The sequence below is a fragment of the Callithrix jacchus genome, chromosome 9 (genome assembly GCF_049354715.1).
Source record: "Callithrix jacchus isolate 240 chromosome 9, calJac240_pri, whole genome shotgun sequence".
In the NCBI taxonomy this organism is placed as follows: domain Eukaryota; kingdom Metazoa; phylum Chordata; class Mammalia; order Primates; family Cebidae; genus Callithrix; species Callithrix jacchus.
The window spans coordinates 66,725,403-66,743,651 of record NC_133510.1 but is presented as its reverse complement, the minus strand read 5'-3'; the positions used below and the strand labels follow the sequence as shown (position 1 = coordinate 66,743,651).

Below are 18,249 nucleotides of genomic sequence, written 5' to 3'. Positions count from 1 at the left end.
GAAATCACAACCTTGTTCTCACCGAAGAATTCCCAAAAGATCTTAGGAAGTTATTAAACAGTTGTCTTGAAACAAAAGATAAAAGGGGAGGTGAAAAAAAGCATTAAGTGGTCATGTAACCTGGGAAAGAGGAATTTAAGAGAAAAATTCCTTAAGAGGAACGAGGTGAGAGACCGTTCTGCCAAGAGACAAAGGAATGACAGCAAACCTCTTCTTCCTGGAAACATACCCTCATAGGAAACAAGAGTGGAAAAGGAGGCGGAGCCATGACAAGGCTCAGTGTTACAGCTGCGTGGCAGGGGAGGGAAGTGCAGAGTGGTGGTTCCCAGACTGGAATTCAAAGCACATCACGGGCCTCCAGGCCACACCCTGAGAGCAGGTGGCCCAGAGCTACCTCCTCATCTGTTTCTGAGCTTAATCTCTCAGACACGCCTTGTTCTGAGCTTGTCTAGTCTTGGAACATGAAGTCCAAACCCCAAACAAATTGGACAGTGGACCAACCCATATCCTCCACAGCCTGGCCTCCACCTTTCTCTCTTGCGCCCTCGCCCACCACCCCCTGTCCTGTCTTGAGTGACGCTAAGCTGCTTTTGGTTTAGTACTGCACTGAGCAACACTTCTCTGTCTTTACTCTCCAATTCTTGCTGCCTAGAGCACCCTGCTCCCCTGCAACCCTCTATCGAGCTCCAGGTCCACATCCCTTTTACATGGCTGGCTTCACAGGTGTCACTTCCTCCAGGAAGCCTTCCTTGAATCCCTGGCAAAAGCAAATGCTTCTCCCTTATGCTTCCAGAGCCTCAATGCTTGCATACACCATTCCTTTTAACATTTTCCTGAAAGTATGGAAAATGTGTATTTAATGTGTCCACATTCCCCACACTCATGTACTATATTCGCATTAAACTATGCCCTTCTCAGGGGTGAGAACCATGCTACAATAAGCTTTCAATCCTCGTGTCCTCACACAGAGCCTAGCATAGTGTAGGTGCTCAACAATGCTTGTCCAGCTGAAGCACCTGCCCCTAACGTGCTCTTGGGTGGTGGATTCACAGGAGAAGGACCTCCCAGTCCAATAGGGGAAATGCTGTAGCTTCACAGGACACTGCACAGAAAAAGGCGTGTGACCAAAATCCAGTCTGAGGAGGCCTCAGGGAGACAGAACAGCAGGACATTCCAAAGAGGTTGAGCCACTCCTAGAAGACTTTTACAAGAAAGGACTCCTCTGAGGGATCAGAGTCCTGCCCTCTGTAAGGAGAGCACCTGCCTCTGTCTCTATCATCTAGGGCCTGCTTCTCCCTCAAGACCTCACTCCAATACCCCTCCTACATGAAGTCTCCTGTGATTGCCAACCCCCCACTCTAGACTAGAAGGAATTTTACTCTCCTCTGGACTGTCATGTCCTTCATTTGTAACTTCCAAAGGCATTCATCTGTCTATCTGGTTACCAAGTTATTTATGTACATATTTTTATCTAGACATTATCGTCTGTATTGAAAGCTCCTTGAAAACGAAGTCTAATTCTTATTTATATAATGGGTCCCCACTGCCCAGCATAAACTAGGCACTCAGTAAACACTATTCAATTAACACTTGTTAAACAGCTACTATATGGCAAGCACAGTGGCCCTGGAACGTCAAGATGAATAAAGTCCTGGTCCTTGTCCACAAAAAATTTAGACTGGTGATTTGTTGAGGAAATGAGTGAATGGGTGCATGGATGGGTGAATGCATGGATGGATGGGTGGATAGATGGATAGATGGATGGATGGGTGAATGGATGGATGGATGGGTGGATGAATGGATGGGTGGATGGATGGGTGGATGGATGGGTGGATGGGTGGATGGATAGATAATGGATGGGTGAATGGATGGATGGATGGATGGATGGATGGGTGGATAGATGGATAGATGGATGGATGGGTGAATGGATGGATGGATGGGTGGATGGATGGATGGATGGGGGAATGGGTGGATGGGTGGATGGATAGATAATGGATGGGTGAATGGATGGATGGATGGGTGGATGGATGGATGGATGGATGGATAGATGGATGGACAGATGGATGGATGGATGAATGGATGGATGGATGGATGGATGGATGGATGGATGGATGGAGGAATGGATGGATGGGTGGATGGATAGATAATGGATGGGTGGATGGATGGATGGATGGATGGGTGGGTGGATAGATGGATAGATGGATGGATGGGTGAATGGATGGATAGATGGGTGGATGGATGGATGGATGGATGGATGGATGGATGGATGGATGGGGGAATGGATGGATGGGTGGATGGGTGGATGGATAAATAATGGATGGGTGAATGGATGGATGGATGGATGGATGGGTGGATGGATGGATAGGTGGTTGGATGGATAGATGGATGTATGGGTGAATGGATGGATGGATGGATTGGTGAATGGATGGATGGATGGGTGGATGGATGGATAGATGGATGGATGGGTGGGTGGATGGATGGATGGATGGAGGAATGGATGGATGGATGGATGAATGGATGGATGGATGGATGGATGGATGGATGGATGGATGGATCTGTGGATGGATAGATGATGGATGGGTGGATGGATGGATGGATGGATGGATGGATTGGTGAATGGGTGGATTAGAGATTTGCCAAGCTGCAGTTGGGCCCTTCAGATGTGAAAAGGGATTTCCATATACTTAGAGGGGAAGCATTTAAAAGAAAAGGGAGAGTACAGGGCCTCCAATGGGGTAGGTAAATGCAAACCATGTCTCCCTCTTCCCTGAGCACTAGGAGCTGGCCAGAATCCAATGTGAAGGATCAGAGAGAAAGGTGGTACCTAATATCTCAGCAGTATATTTACCCCAAATAATCCCTTTTACTAGCCAGCCAGCTTCAAACATGTAAATCAAGGTCAGGTTCCACTCCCTGGACTGTTGTAGAAACAGAGGCCAACATGAGGGTTTTTCCTCCTTTATATAAAATAGGAGACTTTTTATATAAATAAGGAACACCAACACACTCATATAGCCATGTGCCTGTGAGTACAAACACATCTATTCTAAGATGCACATACACACATATAATCTACAGCCTGACCTTGCAGTGTAAATCACTGAGTTCAACCAGAGAGACACAGAAACGTGGAGTGCCACTCAGGCTGGCTGCTCCCACACTTCCTTTGCTCAGGGGGCATGGGAAATGCTTTAACCTGCCCCTTGCCTCTCAGTGGGGCCCATCCTGCAACCTCCTGATGGGTGAGCCTGAGAAGCTCTACCCCTACTTTCAGCCCTTAACTCCTCCTCCCCTAGAAACTCAAAAAAAAAGAGCATGTCAGCATTTTGCCAGGGGAGGAGTGCAGTCATGGGAAGAAGTCAAAGCGGCCAAATGTGGCTGCAGCGACTTCCTGTTCAGACGCATGGGCTCAATGAGCCCTAAGACCATGGGGACACTAGGGCCAAACTGGTGAAGGATAGAGCCCAGGCTGCTCTTGGAAAAGTCCCCTGCTCAGAAAGCACAAGCCCCTGAGATTAACCCTTTGCTGCCCTGTCCCCACTTTCCCAAAGGCAGAGTAACCCTGAGCTACCTTGGATCTGCACGAGGGCCCCATGAGTAGGGACTGGTCCTGGGCAAACCATATGCCTTTCTGCCTGCACACTGTGAGGTCCCATGGGCACAGGGCTGGAGAAACTGGAATCTGAATGAACTCTGTGGTAGTCAAGGGTGGCAGGCGCAGTTGGGTGGCCAAGACAGAGACTGCATTCTGCATCTGCAGCAAACAGATTTGCGCCAGACTGCAGAGCCGGAGCTAGGAAGTCTTTGGAAAAGGGAGACTGTGCTGCTCCACATACTTGGAATTAATACAGTATAGAAAAAGGATGTCGTCAAAGGTTCTACCCAGACGCCCACCTCTGACTGCCCCCTCCCTGCTTCTGTAATCAAACAGCTCCCTCCACTGCTTCTCCAGAGACCTGCTCCACCTCTGCCATTCTCTGCCACTCAGGGACAGCACCACAGACATAACCCCAGGCACCGCTGAGGAGCTGGGGAAGTGAGCAGCTTGTGAAAGCTCCACAAGAATGACACGCCTCCTTCCCACAACCTTGGAACAGTTTCCTGAAAGCCTTGTTGGTCCAGTGAGGTTTAGCCCCATGCATGGAATTTCATGAAAACAGGGACACCTGGCTAGACACAGAGTATAAGCACTCTCATTAGCTCCATAACCTTTTGCTCTATATTCAGCAGAAACCCCTGGCCTGCCTCTCTCAAACCTGTCAAATACCACCCCCCATCCACCTTGCAGACTTAGGTTCAGTCCAGGATCAGCATTGAAACAGTGCTGCCCCAGGGTGCCCTGCAATGGACAATGTGTTTATAAGCGTTGGCTGCCTCTTGAATCTGTACAACCACCCTGTAGGCAGCCTTCAGCCTCTACATACTGTACTTCTCCCCCAATAATTCGAGCAACTTAGAAGTAGAGACCTGAAAAATTAGTAGATGACCCTGATCTATGTGGACAGATCCTTCAGACCCTCAAGCATCTACCTTCACCAAAATTATCTGGTTATACAAGATTCTAGAGATCTCTCCCCAGGGAACAAAGACCATTGCTCAGAATGAATGACAAAAGCATTTTATTGAAGATTCACCTGCAGATGATAAGAGGGAATGAGAGGAGAGAATGGGACACTGAGTGGTTCTTGTCCTAAGCTTGTAGGGCCAGGTACTCCCAGGTGATGGAGAAGTGGTTTGGTTCTGATGTAGATGGATAATCCAGGATCTGCTGGGAGATGGTGTTGGGCTGAGAAGGGACATATGTGACCCCAGTAATTCTGGAGACGACACTCCTGGTCATTTTCTTCTCTGTCCGTGGGAGGTGAGAGGTCAGCTGACATCCCTCCCATTCCAGGTGGGTCACCAGGCCCAAATCAAGAAGAAGCTACCAAACTCCAAGAGGCAGAATCCCCACCCCAGCACAGATCATCCTGGGGCAGAAAGAGCCCATGGATAGTGGAGGGGGCACTAATAAGAGGAGCCCCAAAGAGGGAGGATGGAGGCGAAGTGAAGGAAGCACAGACACCAGTGCTGGGCCAAGCTGGGCTCAGGAGGCTGCAGGGACTGCGTCTCCTCTATCGGTGGGATCTCTTGTTCAGGGTGGTGGTAGAGATGATCTTGCCGCTGGAACTGCCAGAGACACTGCCACCAAACCCAAAGCCACTTCCGGAGCCTGAGCCAAAGCCACTACTCAGGCCAAACCCGGAACCACTTCCAAATCCTCCGCTGATGCCTCCAGTGCTGGTGCTACCGCTGACCACAGCTGCAGGGGAGATACAAAGGACACAGCTATTCCCACAGTGCCAGCAGCCCGGGCTCTCAGCCCAGATCTGGGTGAATGAACAACTACAGCAGGTGCAGAAGGTACTTACAGATGCTCACGGCACTCTGGCATTCTCCAGACATTCTGTGGGGGAAAAAGGCGGTGAGCCTCAGGGAGCACAGAGCTTCGTTCAGTTAGCAGGCCTCACTTGCCTCTCTTATCTTTGAGCAGCCTCTGAGTTTGAGGGTGCAATGTGAACCTGTGATCCCAGCTGTCCTGGTTTGTAATGCACCAGCACAGCACTGATGCATGCAGCCCAGCAGAAGCACAAACTCATGGCCCTGGACCTCTCCACCCCTCATGTTCACACCCTGTCTACTCCCTCACCTGTACTCCTCGCTCTCCAGCAGCTTGCGGTAGGTGGCAATCTCAACATCCAGGGCCAGCTTCACACTCATGAGCTCCTGGTACTCACGCAGCATCCGTGCCAGCTCCTCCTTGGCCTGCTGCAGGGCAGCCTCCAGCTCTATGCGCTTGCTGTGGGCATCTTTAAGGGCATTCTCACCACGCTGCTCTGCATCAGCCACAGACGCCTGCAGAGTCTGACACTATTGACAAGGGCATTATATACGCAGTCAGCATTGCCCTGCTTTCAAAGTCTCTACACCTGTCCCTTTCCCTGGGCCATCTTTTCTTGGGTTAGGACGTCAAGATTCTATCTGTTCTGCCCACCTTCCCTCACACTTACACGTGTCATTCACTCCAGCCATGGCCCACAAATGCTTCCACCAGACTGATTAAATAAAGATGGCCAAAAACCAATGGAGAAGAGCCAAGAAACCTACGGACAGGAGCGTTATTCTGGTGTGCCAACTATGATATTGGTGAAAAGATCTGGGCATGGCTTGCACAAAGAGCTATGAATTCCCTGCAACAAGCTCAGGGTCTTCTGGCCCAGTGCTTTATCCACTCTGGAGATACCTGCCCAAGGCCCCTGGCCTTGTGCTCCATCTGGAAGGGAGTGACACCCACCTGCTTCTTGATGTTCTCAATCTCTGCCCGCAGCCTCTGGATCACCCTGTTGAGCTCTGCAATTTCACTCCTGGTGTTCTTCAGGTTGTCACCATGTTGGTCAACAGAGACCTGGAGCTGCTGGACCTAATACCCAAGGAGACACAGAGAACCGGGGTCAGGGGCATTTGGGTATGGTCCATTCTCAAGTGAACTCAATGAGAATTGCCATAGGTGGCAAGAATAACACCAAATGTCAAGTAATTTCTAATCAGACCAGGACCAATGATTCCTAGGAGAGTCTGTTCATATCTGACTTCTGTTGGGCTTGAGCTAAAGACTACCTGTTCGCAGACATCAAAAGCAGAGCCCCAGAGCCAGCCCCATCTCCTGAGAGATCCACACCACCCACCTTGGTCTGGTACAGAGCCTCAGCCTCAGCCTTGCTCCTCTGGGCGATCTCCTCGTACTGGGCACGGACCTCGGCAATGATGCTGTCCAGGTCCAGGTTGCGGTTGTTGTCCATGGAGAGGACCACGGACGTGTCACTGACATGGGTCTGCATCTGGGACAGCTCCTGCAGGGCAAATGTCTCACATCAGCCCCCCAGGAAAACCTTCACTGACCTGATACAGGCTCAGATAGGAGCAGAAATGGCATTCCGAACGTGTAGGGAGGGGAGATATGGGTAAAGTTCTAAGCAGAAATCAAGTGGATATGACAGCTCAGGATGGAAGAGCAATGATTCTAGTCTTTACTGGTCCCCAGGAACCATAAGCCACTCTGTCTAATGCAGTGAGTGCTGGTGTGTTTCGTCAAAGGGAATGGAATGGATCCATTTCACCAGAAAAATGCTAGACAGCAATGAGTTCTATTGCAAGCATTCTTTAGATCTAATCACCCCTTCTGAGACCACATCTGGTTCTAAGACTCTCCCTGTTGAATTTCCCTCTTCAAACGTTTCTATGCACGACCTTGATGAGAACCCGCTACCCTAAAATGAGGGAGCTGGAGTCCTTTCAAAGAGCTGTAAATCCCAACCAGCAGCCTCACAGATGGGGGATTGCCTTTCCCTGAATGAACGGGAGGATGGAGCCCTCACCGCATCATAGAGGACCTTCAGGAAGTTGATCTCATCATTAAGACTGTCCACCTTAGCCTCCAACTCCACCTTGTTCATGTAGGCAGCATCCACGTCCTGCAGAGGAGGAAAGAGGATAAGAGATGAGGAGCAGGAATGCCAGTGAGGGAATAGGGTGCTAACTGACACCTATGGGTGTTCTCAACAGCATTTAGGAAAGACTACCCAGCAAGAGGTGAGCTGGTGGGGACCAGTTATGTTACATATTCTGTCCCTGGAGCCACCTGAAGACGCTGAAGTTAATTATCCAAATAGGCTTTTCTAACAGTGTGGAGGTTTCTCAAAAAACTAAAAATAGAACTACCATTGGATCCAGCAATCCCACTGCTGGAATTCCACTTAAAGGAAAAGAAATCATTGTAACAAAGATACCTGCACTCGTGTTTATCACAGCACAATTCAGGACAGCAAAGATATGGAATCAACCTGAGCGTCCATCAACGGACGATTGGATAAAGAAAATGTGGTACATATACACAGTAGAATACTATTCAGCCATAAAAAGAGAATGAAATTATGTCTTTTGCAACAATGTGGATGGAACCAGAGCCACTATCTTAAGTGAAATAACTCAGGCACAGAAAGACAAATACCACATGTCCTCGCTTATAACTGGGAGCTAAATTATGTGTACACATGGACATAGCGCGTGTAGTGATGACAACAGACACTTGAAGGAGGTGGGGAGGGGGAATAATGAGAAATTACTTATTGGATACAATGTATGTTATTCCAGCAATGGATACACTAAAAGCCCTGACTTCACCACAACACAAACTATCCATATAACAAAATTATGCTTGTACCCACAAATTTACAAAAATAGGCTTTCCATCCAACTTGAATTCCTTAGAACCTGGTTTGGTTACCCGCTTTCTTTGACTGTATAGATCTGGATAGTTCCAAGTGTAGCGGAGATGGGGCAGAGACGGACCAAACCCATGACTTCAGCCAAAGACCGCTCCCCAAGGGAAGGCAACTCCCTACCATCCTGCATCTCTCACCTTCTTGAGGACCACAAAGTCATTCTCAGCTGCTGTGCGTTTGTGGATCTCCTCTTCATACCTAGGGGTGGGCACGGGGAGAAAAAGGCAAAAGCCCACAGTGAGCTGGTGATTCTCAGATCTCTGCTGCTCATTGTCAAACATTTCCAAACAAATTTGGAAATATCCAGGTAATTAGTTACATTTCCCATGTTCATACAGATCTTCATTTAACCTACATTCATTGAATATAGGAAGTACCAGTTTAAGCCAGGGTTCACTCAAAGACATGAAAACCAAACTTTAAAGAGACTGTTTTTGAGAGAAAACCCAGCAATGATGTAGCTGATTTTATGTCCACGGAAGGGCTGTCTTTTTGGCCATTTAGCAGATTCAATTCTCAGCAATGTCATCAGCACACTCCATTTCCCTTTGTCTGGTGGATGAGTGAGTTGAGAGAGAGGGTTGGTCTTATCCCATAGTGAGTTTAATGAGAGGTACTGTGTATTCAGTGTTCGCTCTGTGGCCTGAAATATGCCACATGCTTTCTCTATTTCATTTCATCTCATTTAATTCTCACAACCCATAAAGCAAGAACAGTATTCCCATTTCAGAGATGAATAAAACTGAAGCTCAGAGAGGTTCAGCAACTTACCCAAGGTCACACAGCTAGTAAGTGAAGAATCAGTACGCAAAGCAGCTCCATCTGTCTCTACAGCCTGTATTCTTCTGACCATACTATACTGCTTTTCATCCGTTTGGTTTCTAATCTTGCTCATATATGGCAAACCCAAATCCCTGAATCTATCATTAAATTTCTGTTTGGAACAACTTGTGATTACTGGACCTCACCCTATGAAAATATGACTTATGTGATATAGGAAAACAGACTAGAGGACCTTCCTAGCCCCCGTGGGAGGTCCTCAGAGCCTAAGATTCTAAGCTACTGGAGAGAGCCCCAGAAGCCCGGGGTGAGGCTGGGCACATGTGTCTAATGGCATCCTCTCCTCCTCCCCACGTACTTGGCCTTGAAGTCCTCCACGCTGTCCTGCATGGTCTTCAGCTCAGACTGCAGGCACCCTTTGTCACTGACCAAGGTATCTAGCTGCTTCCTCAGGACGCTGAGGTAGGTCTCAAAGAGGGGCTCAAGGTTTTTGCTGGAGGTGGTGTTCGTCTGCTGCTGGAGCAGGTTCCATTTGGTCTCCAGGACCTTATTCTGTTGCTCTAAGAACCGCACCTGTGTTGAAGAAGGACCCAGCCAACTGATGAGGGCCCGAGGTATAGTAGGAGGGCCAACCAAGGGTACCGCCAAACCAGTCAATCTGAGGCAACCACACGGCCCAAGAATCACCCAAGTAGGGCCACCATGATGCATTTCCAGGGCACATTCACTCGGGTCAACATGATGGCCCCCCTCTCAAGCCCATAACGCCAAAGGAGCCACATGGGTTGTGGAGAACAGAGCACAGCCAGAGCAGCAAGGCCTGACAGTGTAGCAAGAACAACTTCCTAACCACAGGCATCCAAAGCCCCAGAGAAGAACAGTAAACTTTTATGAAATAACAAAATAGAATTAGGAAACACCACACTCTGGAGGCTCTTGCATTAAAGTGATCCTGACCCAAGGCAAACGAAAGATAAAGTCACTAAAGACTTTTAAAATAAGCTTATTTATCAGTGGCCTTGGTGTGTCCCTGTGAACCTGTGCACACCTAAGTAGAGCGATTTAAAACCAGCACCCTATACACAGTGGGAGTCTCACCTAAACTCCATTCTGCAAAAGACTTCCCTGAACTTTCTCTCCCTCTATGAAAAAAATCTAGCCAGATAAATCAAGACAGCAGCTTAGCATGACGTTTCTACTTTATGAGCCTCGGAATTGAAAGGAAAGCAGGTAAGGGGGACTGATCCCATTTTGAACCCAAAAGGTAAAGCAAGATGAGATGAGACAAAGATGCATAGAAGACCCCTGAGTTTTTGCTTCCATATCTGTATGTCCCACAGCCACAGTGAAACCTCTTTAAGCTACTATGGGTTTATTCAAACTAACAAGAAGAGCAAATATGCCCCTCGATCTACTCCAACATTGTTCATTCTTGCCTCTACATTGAAGCTACCTGAGACTTTAATTCCTGGTGAGCCAGGGCAAGCTGGATCCAAGGGTGGCACTCATCACCCAGTCATCAATCTTTGGATGACTTGAATCTCTGGGGCTTCACAGCTCACTATCATCCACTATGCATGACTGTAACTGAGCTTAACGAACTTGAACTTCTAGACCTTGCATAAAAAAGGAAGTTGGGCTACAAATAGAAAAGAGACCTGCCTCCTCCTCTCTTTGAACAGACCCAGTGTTGCCCAGAGTCAAGGGAATGAAAAAGGTAAATTTCCAAGGCCCTGGTGAGACCTAGACTCTGACAATGGAGCTAGTCCCTTTTTCATTTGCAAAATCAGCTGGTTTTCTTCTGTTACAAGAACAGAAGTGGCAATTGTTAAACAATTAATGGAGCTAACTGCAATATATTCAAAACCAAAATTGAGGGAAAGCAGGGAAATAATGAACCCACTTTATAGCTGGGATGACTAGAGCCAGAAAAGCTGGATGCCTTGTCCAGTACCCCACAGCATGTCCGGGGAATTTCAAACGTTTAACTGCCTTGAGCGTCGCATCTTCCCACCAGCCATGGGACAAAAAAAGAAGGCTCGGAGTCAAGATTCCCCTTCAACAGCTGAAGAACTGGGGTCCGGAGAACTTCAGTGGTCTTCCCAGCACCTGTGGCAGGCTCAGGTCTGAGACACCAGGACTCAGCACCTCTCTCTTCTAACTGCCCCTCTCCGGCCGAGGACACAGCTCACCTTGTCGATGAAGGAGGCAAACTTGTTGTTGAGGATCTTGATCTGTTCACGCTCCTCTGTGCGGACTTTCTGGATCTCAGGGTCAATCTCCACATGAAGTGGGGTCAGCAGGCTCTGGTTGATGATGACCTCCTGAATTCCCCCAGCAGGGCAAACGGAGAAGCCAGGACCACCCTTACCACTGAAGGAGCCCCCAAATCCACCGCCAAAGCCAGCAGCACCAAAACCAGCTCCAAGGCCACCGGCACCAAAGCCACCACTGCCGAAGCCACCAGCACCCCCAAAGCAGGCGCCTTGTCGTGACCCAGCCACACTCATGGAGATGCTCTTGTTCCCCCCAAGGTTGTAGAGGCTCCTGCTCCCAAAGCCCCCAGAAGAGCATCGGCCGGCACCTCCAGACACAGAGGCTGAGCTGCAGGCACGTCTCTTGACGCCGCCTACGATGGCCGAGCCACAGCTGAAGCCCCGGGGCCCACCTCGGACACACTGCTGTCTGGCAATCATGGTTGCAGAGAAGAGAGTGAGCTGGGAGCTGTCAGAGAAGCGAGAGGGCCCAGGCTGGTGAATGCTGGAGCCCAAGGCCTGGGTCTCTTTTATCTGCTGGAGCAGCAGGGCTTGGTTGCAGGGGCATAAAGGGAAAAATCTGAAACATCTCTGGGCTTGGCCCTTGGCACAGGCCCATCCTTCCCGCACCTGTTGAGCATGTCACCAAACACACCTACAAAAGTCATCCGGAGGGCACGGGTTACTGGATCCCATCACAGTCCCCTCTGGGAGAACCTGAACCGGTGCCCCAGGGCCTCCTAATCAGAAGCTCCTGGCTGGGCCCAGCCCTCCAGGCCCCCACCCACTGCACCTCCATTTCACCAGACTCACAGCACCTCCCTCCTCCAGAAAAGACACCCCATCACCCATCCTCTCACCTCACAGAATGTGGAATTAGAGGGCCCAAGTTTGAGTGCACAGCCTGCCACCTCCTAGCCCTGCAAACCTGAGCAAGTCACCCTCTGAGGCCCTGTTGCTTTACCCGTAAATTGGAAGCAATACAAATATTTGCCTTACCACTTCTCAGGATAGAGTGAGCTGGTGATTGATGGAGTGCTCTGTGAACTGTCAAAAGCCAAATGTATATTTCTTATTCTTAGCTTCTTAGCATTCTTATTCCTCCACGTGTGCTTGGCTCCATGTACCCATAAGAAGGGGAAATGTTCTGCATTCCAGCCTTAGCCTTTCAAACCTAGATCCAGACTCACCTCAACTTGGCCAACAGCTGCTGAGAACTCGCCAGGCGTGGAGCTAGGTACCAAGGAGACAGAGATGCAGGGAGGCAAAACCCTCCCCTAAGAAAACCCTGACTGCCTTTCTCAGCCCTGGGTCCCCGTGCTGCCTCGCAGTCCCCCGTCAGTCTGTGCTTGCACGATTTAGACGAACATTCTCCAGCAGGGGCCTGGTAGTGTGCCCTCTGCTGCTCCATTTGCTGCCCAGTTGTTTGCTCGGCATGTTCTGTTTTTCTATAATGGTGCAGCATTCAGGGCAGGAGTTCCTAACTTTTTTGGCGCTGGGGATCCCTTTGGCAGAATGATAAGACCTATGGATTCCTTCTCAGAGCAATGTTTTTAAATGCAAAATCCTAGTTTTCAGCCGTAAGTTAAATTCTTCCCAGCTGAGTGTAACAGATCTGTGTTCCAACCACACCTATTGCTGCTAACTCGCTGTGCAACCTCGGGCGGGCCATCTAACCACTCTGAACCCAATAGGGTTTGGCTCTGTGTCCCTGCCCAAATCTCATCTTGAATTGTACTCCCATAATCCCCACATGGTGGGGACAGTTTCCCCCATACTGTTCTCATGGTAGTGAATAAGTCTCACAAGATCTAATGGTTTAATAAGGGGAAACCCGTTTCACTTGTCTCTCATTCTCCCACTTGCTGCCACCATGTAAGAAGTGCCTTTCGCCTTCTGCCATGATTGTGAGGCCTCCCCAGCCACATGGAACTGTAAGTCTAATAATTCTCTTTCTTTTGTAAATTGCCCAGTCTTGGGTGTGTCTTCATTAGCAGTGTGATAATGGACTAATACACTATTTAATCCATCTTCTTATCTACCAAATGGGACACCTGCCTCACAAGTAATAAGACAATGTCCCCATAGTGCCTGGCATATAGGGATCAGCAAGCATTCCTTCTCTTCCTGCCAAGGCTTTGCCATTGCCATGTACAAGGAGAAATCTGTGTCTTTGTTCTTTCTCCTTTCCTCAATTCCTCATAGATGAAATGACCCAGGTCCTGGATAATCCCACAGACCCAAGCTGCCCCCAGCTGAATGAAAGCTGGCCAGGGAGAATGAATGGCTCCCTCCATGCACAGAGAGAGGGCAGGGGCCAGTGCTGAGGACAGAGTGGTCAGCAGATCCCACCCCAGACGCAGGGCTGCAGGGAAAAACAGGCTGGCTGGGAGCTCAGCTAGCTCCTTCTCCAGCCACTTCCTCCCTTATCCCCATTCCCCTAACCCCTCTCACCCTTACCTCTTGTCTGTCTCTGCCCAGATGGCCCCTAAGTAAGTGGACAGGGGGTGGAGGGGCTGTGGCCATGGGGACTGGAGGCCCCAGGCTTCATTACTGGAGAATGCCTGTCATGGGTCAGTCCACCTATAGTAGGTGAGCATTCTAGAGCCAGAACTATCTCCTAGAAGGAAGGGGTTGGACTTTCACTGGTCCTTTCAGCCCAGATTCACCAGGCGACGACTTTGTGCCAAGACCTGTGCTGGATACCTTACATACACTTGATCAACTAGTCTACTTAGAGGCTCTATGCAGTCAGCACCATTGGCCTTGCTTACAGAAGCTCAGAGAAGTAAATAGCTACCAGGGTCACACAATAGCACGTGGTAAAGCCAGGATTTAAACTCACATCAGTCTGGTCCCAAAGGTTCCATACTCTATGGCCTCTTACACCGTTTCAGCTGGTATGAAGCCACTCTGCCTAAATTGTGTCACAGCCAATCCAGAATGGGCACCCAAATAAACCTGATGGAACTGGCTGTTTGGGTTAAAGGGGCTACCAGGGTCTATCAATTTCCACTCTTGCTCCTAAGATGGGCATGGCTTGGAGAATGGGTGGGAGCTACTCCAGGTCTTTGAGGGCTGCAGCTGCAGGAGCAGAGGAGACATGTGAGCCTCCCCTTTGGGAAGGTGAGGTCCAACTGACTGGTTTCATCCCCTGAGAAGACGTGTCAGGGCCATCAGGATCTCACCCTGAGTCAGGGCCGGAGCTCAGCCCCCTAGCTGCCTCACCTCAGCCTGTGCACCTGCCATTCACTGCTTTCTTCTCTGGTAGCACCTGGGGTTTGATGGGGACTATCACAGGCCAGGATAGGGGCTTTGCCTGAGTACATGTGAATCGCTGAGATGCTCACAATGTGCTCGTTGTGTCTTTCACTCTATGGCTATAACACTCCAACGCTAGGAGAAAATGATGTAGGTTCACCATCCCTAGAGTTGTGTTCAGCACTTAGGATAGAGAGCAAGCCAGGAGTGAAGGGGATTTTCAGGGAAACAACATAGAATATGCGATCGGTCTTATTTTGTGCCTATGGGGCGCCCAAACCATGGAGCTACAATTGAGGTACTTTTCATAAAAGTGACTTGAGGCGTGCCATCCCTGATACAAGAAGGAAGATAAAGGAAAGTCAGCGGTGCCTCTTGGGTAGAAGAGATTCTCTCTTGGAACTACCCTTATGTGCTGAACACTAGGTGCTTCCTCCAACAGCCCTAACAAAGAGGTGTTTTGCGATGTCCAGTTTGGAACTGCAGACATTGAGGCTCAGAGGGGTATGTAACTTGCCTGAGGTCACACAGCCAGGAAGTGGATGAGATGGGAAGTCAAGTCCTATCTGTCTGACTTCAAAGCTTGTGACCTTACAATGTATAAAACGGTAGGTACAATGTTTCGTATGAGTGACTGGCCCACACAGAATCTGCAGGGGAAAAAAATACACAGCAACTTATACAGCCCTATAGCTCATGGTGCACCAGGACAGCTGTGGGGTCTGGCCAGCAGGCTGCACGCTCCGCAGATGCAGCTCTGCTCCTTTCTGTCCTTAACCCTCAGCACATGGTTGGTTGCTTGGTTGGTGTGACCCTGTCTTTACAAGTACATGATAAGGTATGACATTGTCCTGAGGGGCCAGCTCTGTGTCCTCCAATTAACTAAATCCAAATTTATTTCATGACAAATCCTACAATAAACCCAATCCAAAGAGAAATAAAATTCTAGTCTAGACCCACATTCTGCGTCCTTATTAAATCAGAATTGCAAGAAGCTCCCAAAATCTTCAAAATGTAGCCTGAGAAACTGAAGGTAGACATAAGGAAGAACTTCTCATGCAAGAGCGCCTTTACATCCTAGAGTGAGAAAGGAAGAAAGATGAGTTTCTTTCCCTGAAAATGGGAAAGACATCTTCATATCTGAGCTGGAAGCAGGCGGCTGAACCAGGTGCCTCTACCCAGCAGCCACAGCTGAAAGCTGGTCCCCTGCCCCTCCCCAGACCCCCACATGCAGATTCTGCTACTGCCCTCCGTGACCTCTCCTTGTTTGGCAGCTGTTCCCAATCTTGTCACAGAGGGATGAGCAGCTGAGAGGGGTGTGGAGCCAGGTGGAGGGAGTGTTTACTCAGGGCTTTCTGGGTGAAGGAGGCAAGCCCTTAGATTCAGCCCTGGGATTAAGGGATCCTGAGGGCTCGTCACTCTCAGCTCCAAACCCGCTGTGCAATGTGGGAAAGCTCTTCTGCCCTCCCTGGCCAGGCAGTCACCCTCATCCCACTCAGTCACCCAACCTTGACTGCCCCACAAGGCCTGAGTCATTCTTGCGGAGCCAGAGCCAATATGGGGATCAGAGATTCTGCAGAAAAGGGCCATCAGCATTTTAGGGAGAGGCCAGTGAGGGCAGTGAGAGATGGGCACTCCTGAGAGCCAGGCATGGGGGTCTGTATAGGCATAGGGGTCTGCACAGGTGTGAGGGTCTGTACCCAGGGGCTCCTCTTTCCCTGGGCCAGAGAGCTACCCCTGCTGCCCCTGGGCATGTGCAGAGGCTTCCAGCATGTTCTGGCAGCAAAAGCACCCTCAGAAACAAAATCACGTGCACAGCCCCATGTGTAAACAGATAAGGAGAGATGATCCAATTGGTGCAGAGGAGAAACCATGATCCGTCTCACCTGCTGACCTCCCCCTGCACCCCGGAAAGCAGCCCTTAGGCTCCTCACTTGGGACCCTAAGCAACACTTGATTGTTAATGAGCCATCCTGCGCCACAATATAATCTGACGGTTTTTTCCATGAAAATTTTAAGTTTCTATTGTTCAGTTTTTGAGTCCTAAATATAATTTGATACAGGGTCTCCCTCTGTCACCCAGGCTGGAGTGCCGTGGTGCAATCAGCGCTTACTGCAGCCTCAGATGATATGATCCTCCCGCCTCAGCCTCCCAAGTAGCTGGGACTAGAGGTATGCACTACCACACCCAACTAATTTTTGTATTTCTTTGTAGAGCCGGAGTCTCACCATGTTGGTCAGGCTGGTCTCGAACTCCTAGACTCAAGCAATCCTCCTGCCTCAGCCTTCCAAAGTGCTGGGATTACAGGCATGAGCCACCATGCCTGGCCTATGATCCCAATAAAGCTGATTTTTTAAACACTGCCGTTAAGTTACTGCGGCTTTGGATACATTCTTCCCCCTTCTCAGCCTGCTTTTTCACCTATGAAATTAAAAGTTTAGAACTGATTGCATCCTCACCCCTCTATTTCTTTATCTATATAAAGCAACATAACCTGCTGGTTAAGAGCTTGGGCTCTGGAACCAGATTGCTTGGATTCCACACCTAGCCCTGCTGCAAGTGACTTAGCCACTCTGTGCCTTATTTTCCTCACAGGCAAAATTCGGATGATAATAGTATTTATATCATAGGCTGTTGTGAAGTGAATCAGTGGGTGGAGGGAGTGCTGCACAGGGCTTTCTGGGTGAGGAAGGCAAACCCTTACATTCAGCCCTGGGATTAAGGAATCCTGAGGGCTTCTGTCACTCTCAGCTCCAAACCCGCTGTGTGGTGTGGGAAAACGCTCCTGCCCTCCCTGGCTAGGCAGGCACCCTCACCCCATTCATGTGTATTCCCATTAGCTAATAGTCCTCAAAGCGCTGTGCATGGGGTGGGCCATGTTCCATCCATTTGAGAAGGAAAGCTAGAGACCACCTAGGCTGGTGAGGCAGAGCTGACCCTAAACCGCTAGGTCTTTGTGTTCCTAAGCTAGAGGTTAGGGTTTGGCTGAAAATCCCTCTGCTGGCCTTCCAAAGCCCTGGAGGAAGCTTTCTTGGGGCTCTCTGGGGTCCCTCTGAGGAGGATGGAGTGATCAGGCTGGAAGATGGCGGTCTACATCCCAGCAGTGGAGCCCTAAGGAGCCCTAAGGTAGCCAAGGAAGGGAGCAGTGTGATCACGGCCTTGGGTCGGGCAGACTGGTTTGGTAGCAGGGTGGGGAGGGTCTGAGAGATGCGTCAGCCAATTGGGGAATCACTTGGGTACAGGTTGAGGAGTGGGGAGTGGGGTCCAGGCTCAAAGTAGAGAACTGTGGAGACGAGGAGGAAGGGAGGTGATTCCAGGAGACACACGGAGGGAGGAGCAATAAGATTTGTCGAGTGATGGAGGCAGGAGTGAGACGGAGGTAGCTTCGGTGCTGACAGGACCGAGGGCTTGAAATCGCCTCACCTGTAAACTGGAGCACCACGTGCCCGTGACTGAACCCAGGGCTGCTGTGATGACTGCAGGCAAAGTAATGTATTTGTAAACCACAAAATCCAATTAAATGTGCATTTTTCTTGCTGACTGGGTGTGGGGGCTGAAAGAGACATCACTGAGGCCAAGAGGATGAGCTGGGAATCCAGAAGTCAGGGAGCGGGGAAGCGAAGAAGCCTGA

The 18,249-nt window shown here is 49.6% G+C and overlaps 1 protein-coding gene across 1 annotated transcript; it reads right to left on the bottom strand.

Annotated features, from left to right (window-relative positions):
- Positions 1-4,602: 4,602 nt before the first annotated feature.
- Positions 4,603-11,860, bottom strand: KRT4 (keratin 4). Its single transcript, XM_009003848.4, has 9 exons — positions 11,294-11,860; positions 9,460-9,674; positions 8,459-8,519; positions 7,416-7,511; positions 6,726-6,890; positions 6,335-6,460; positions 5,690-5,910; positions 5,412-5,446; positions 4,603-5,302 (listed from the first exon to the last, which is right to left on the bottom strand). The coding sequence occupies exons 1-9, from the start codon at positions 11,795-11,797 to the stop codon at positions 5,115-5,117; spliced, it is 1,611 nt and encodes a 536-aa protein (XP_009002096.2). The 5' UTR covers positions 11,798-11,860; the 3' UTR covers positions 4,603-5,114.
- Positions 11,861-18,249: the final 6,389 nt, after the last annotated feature.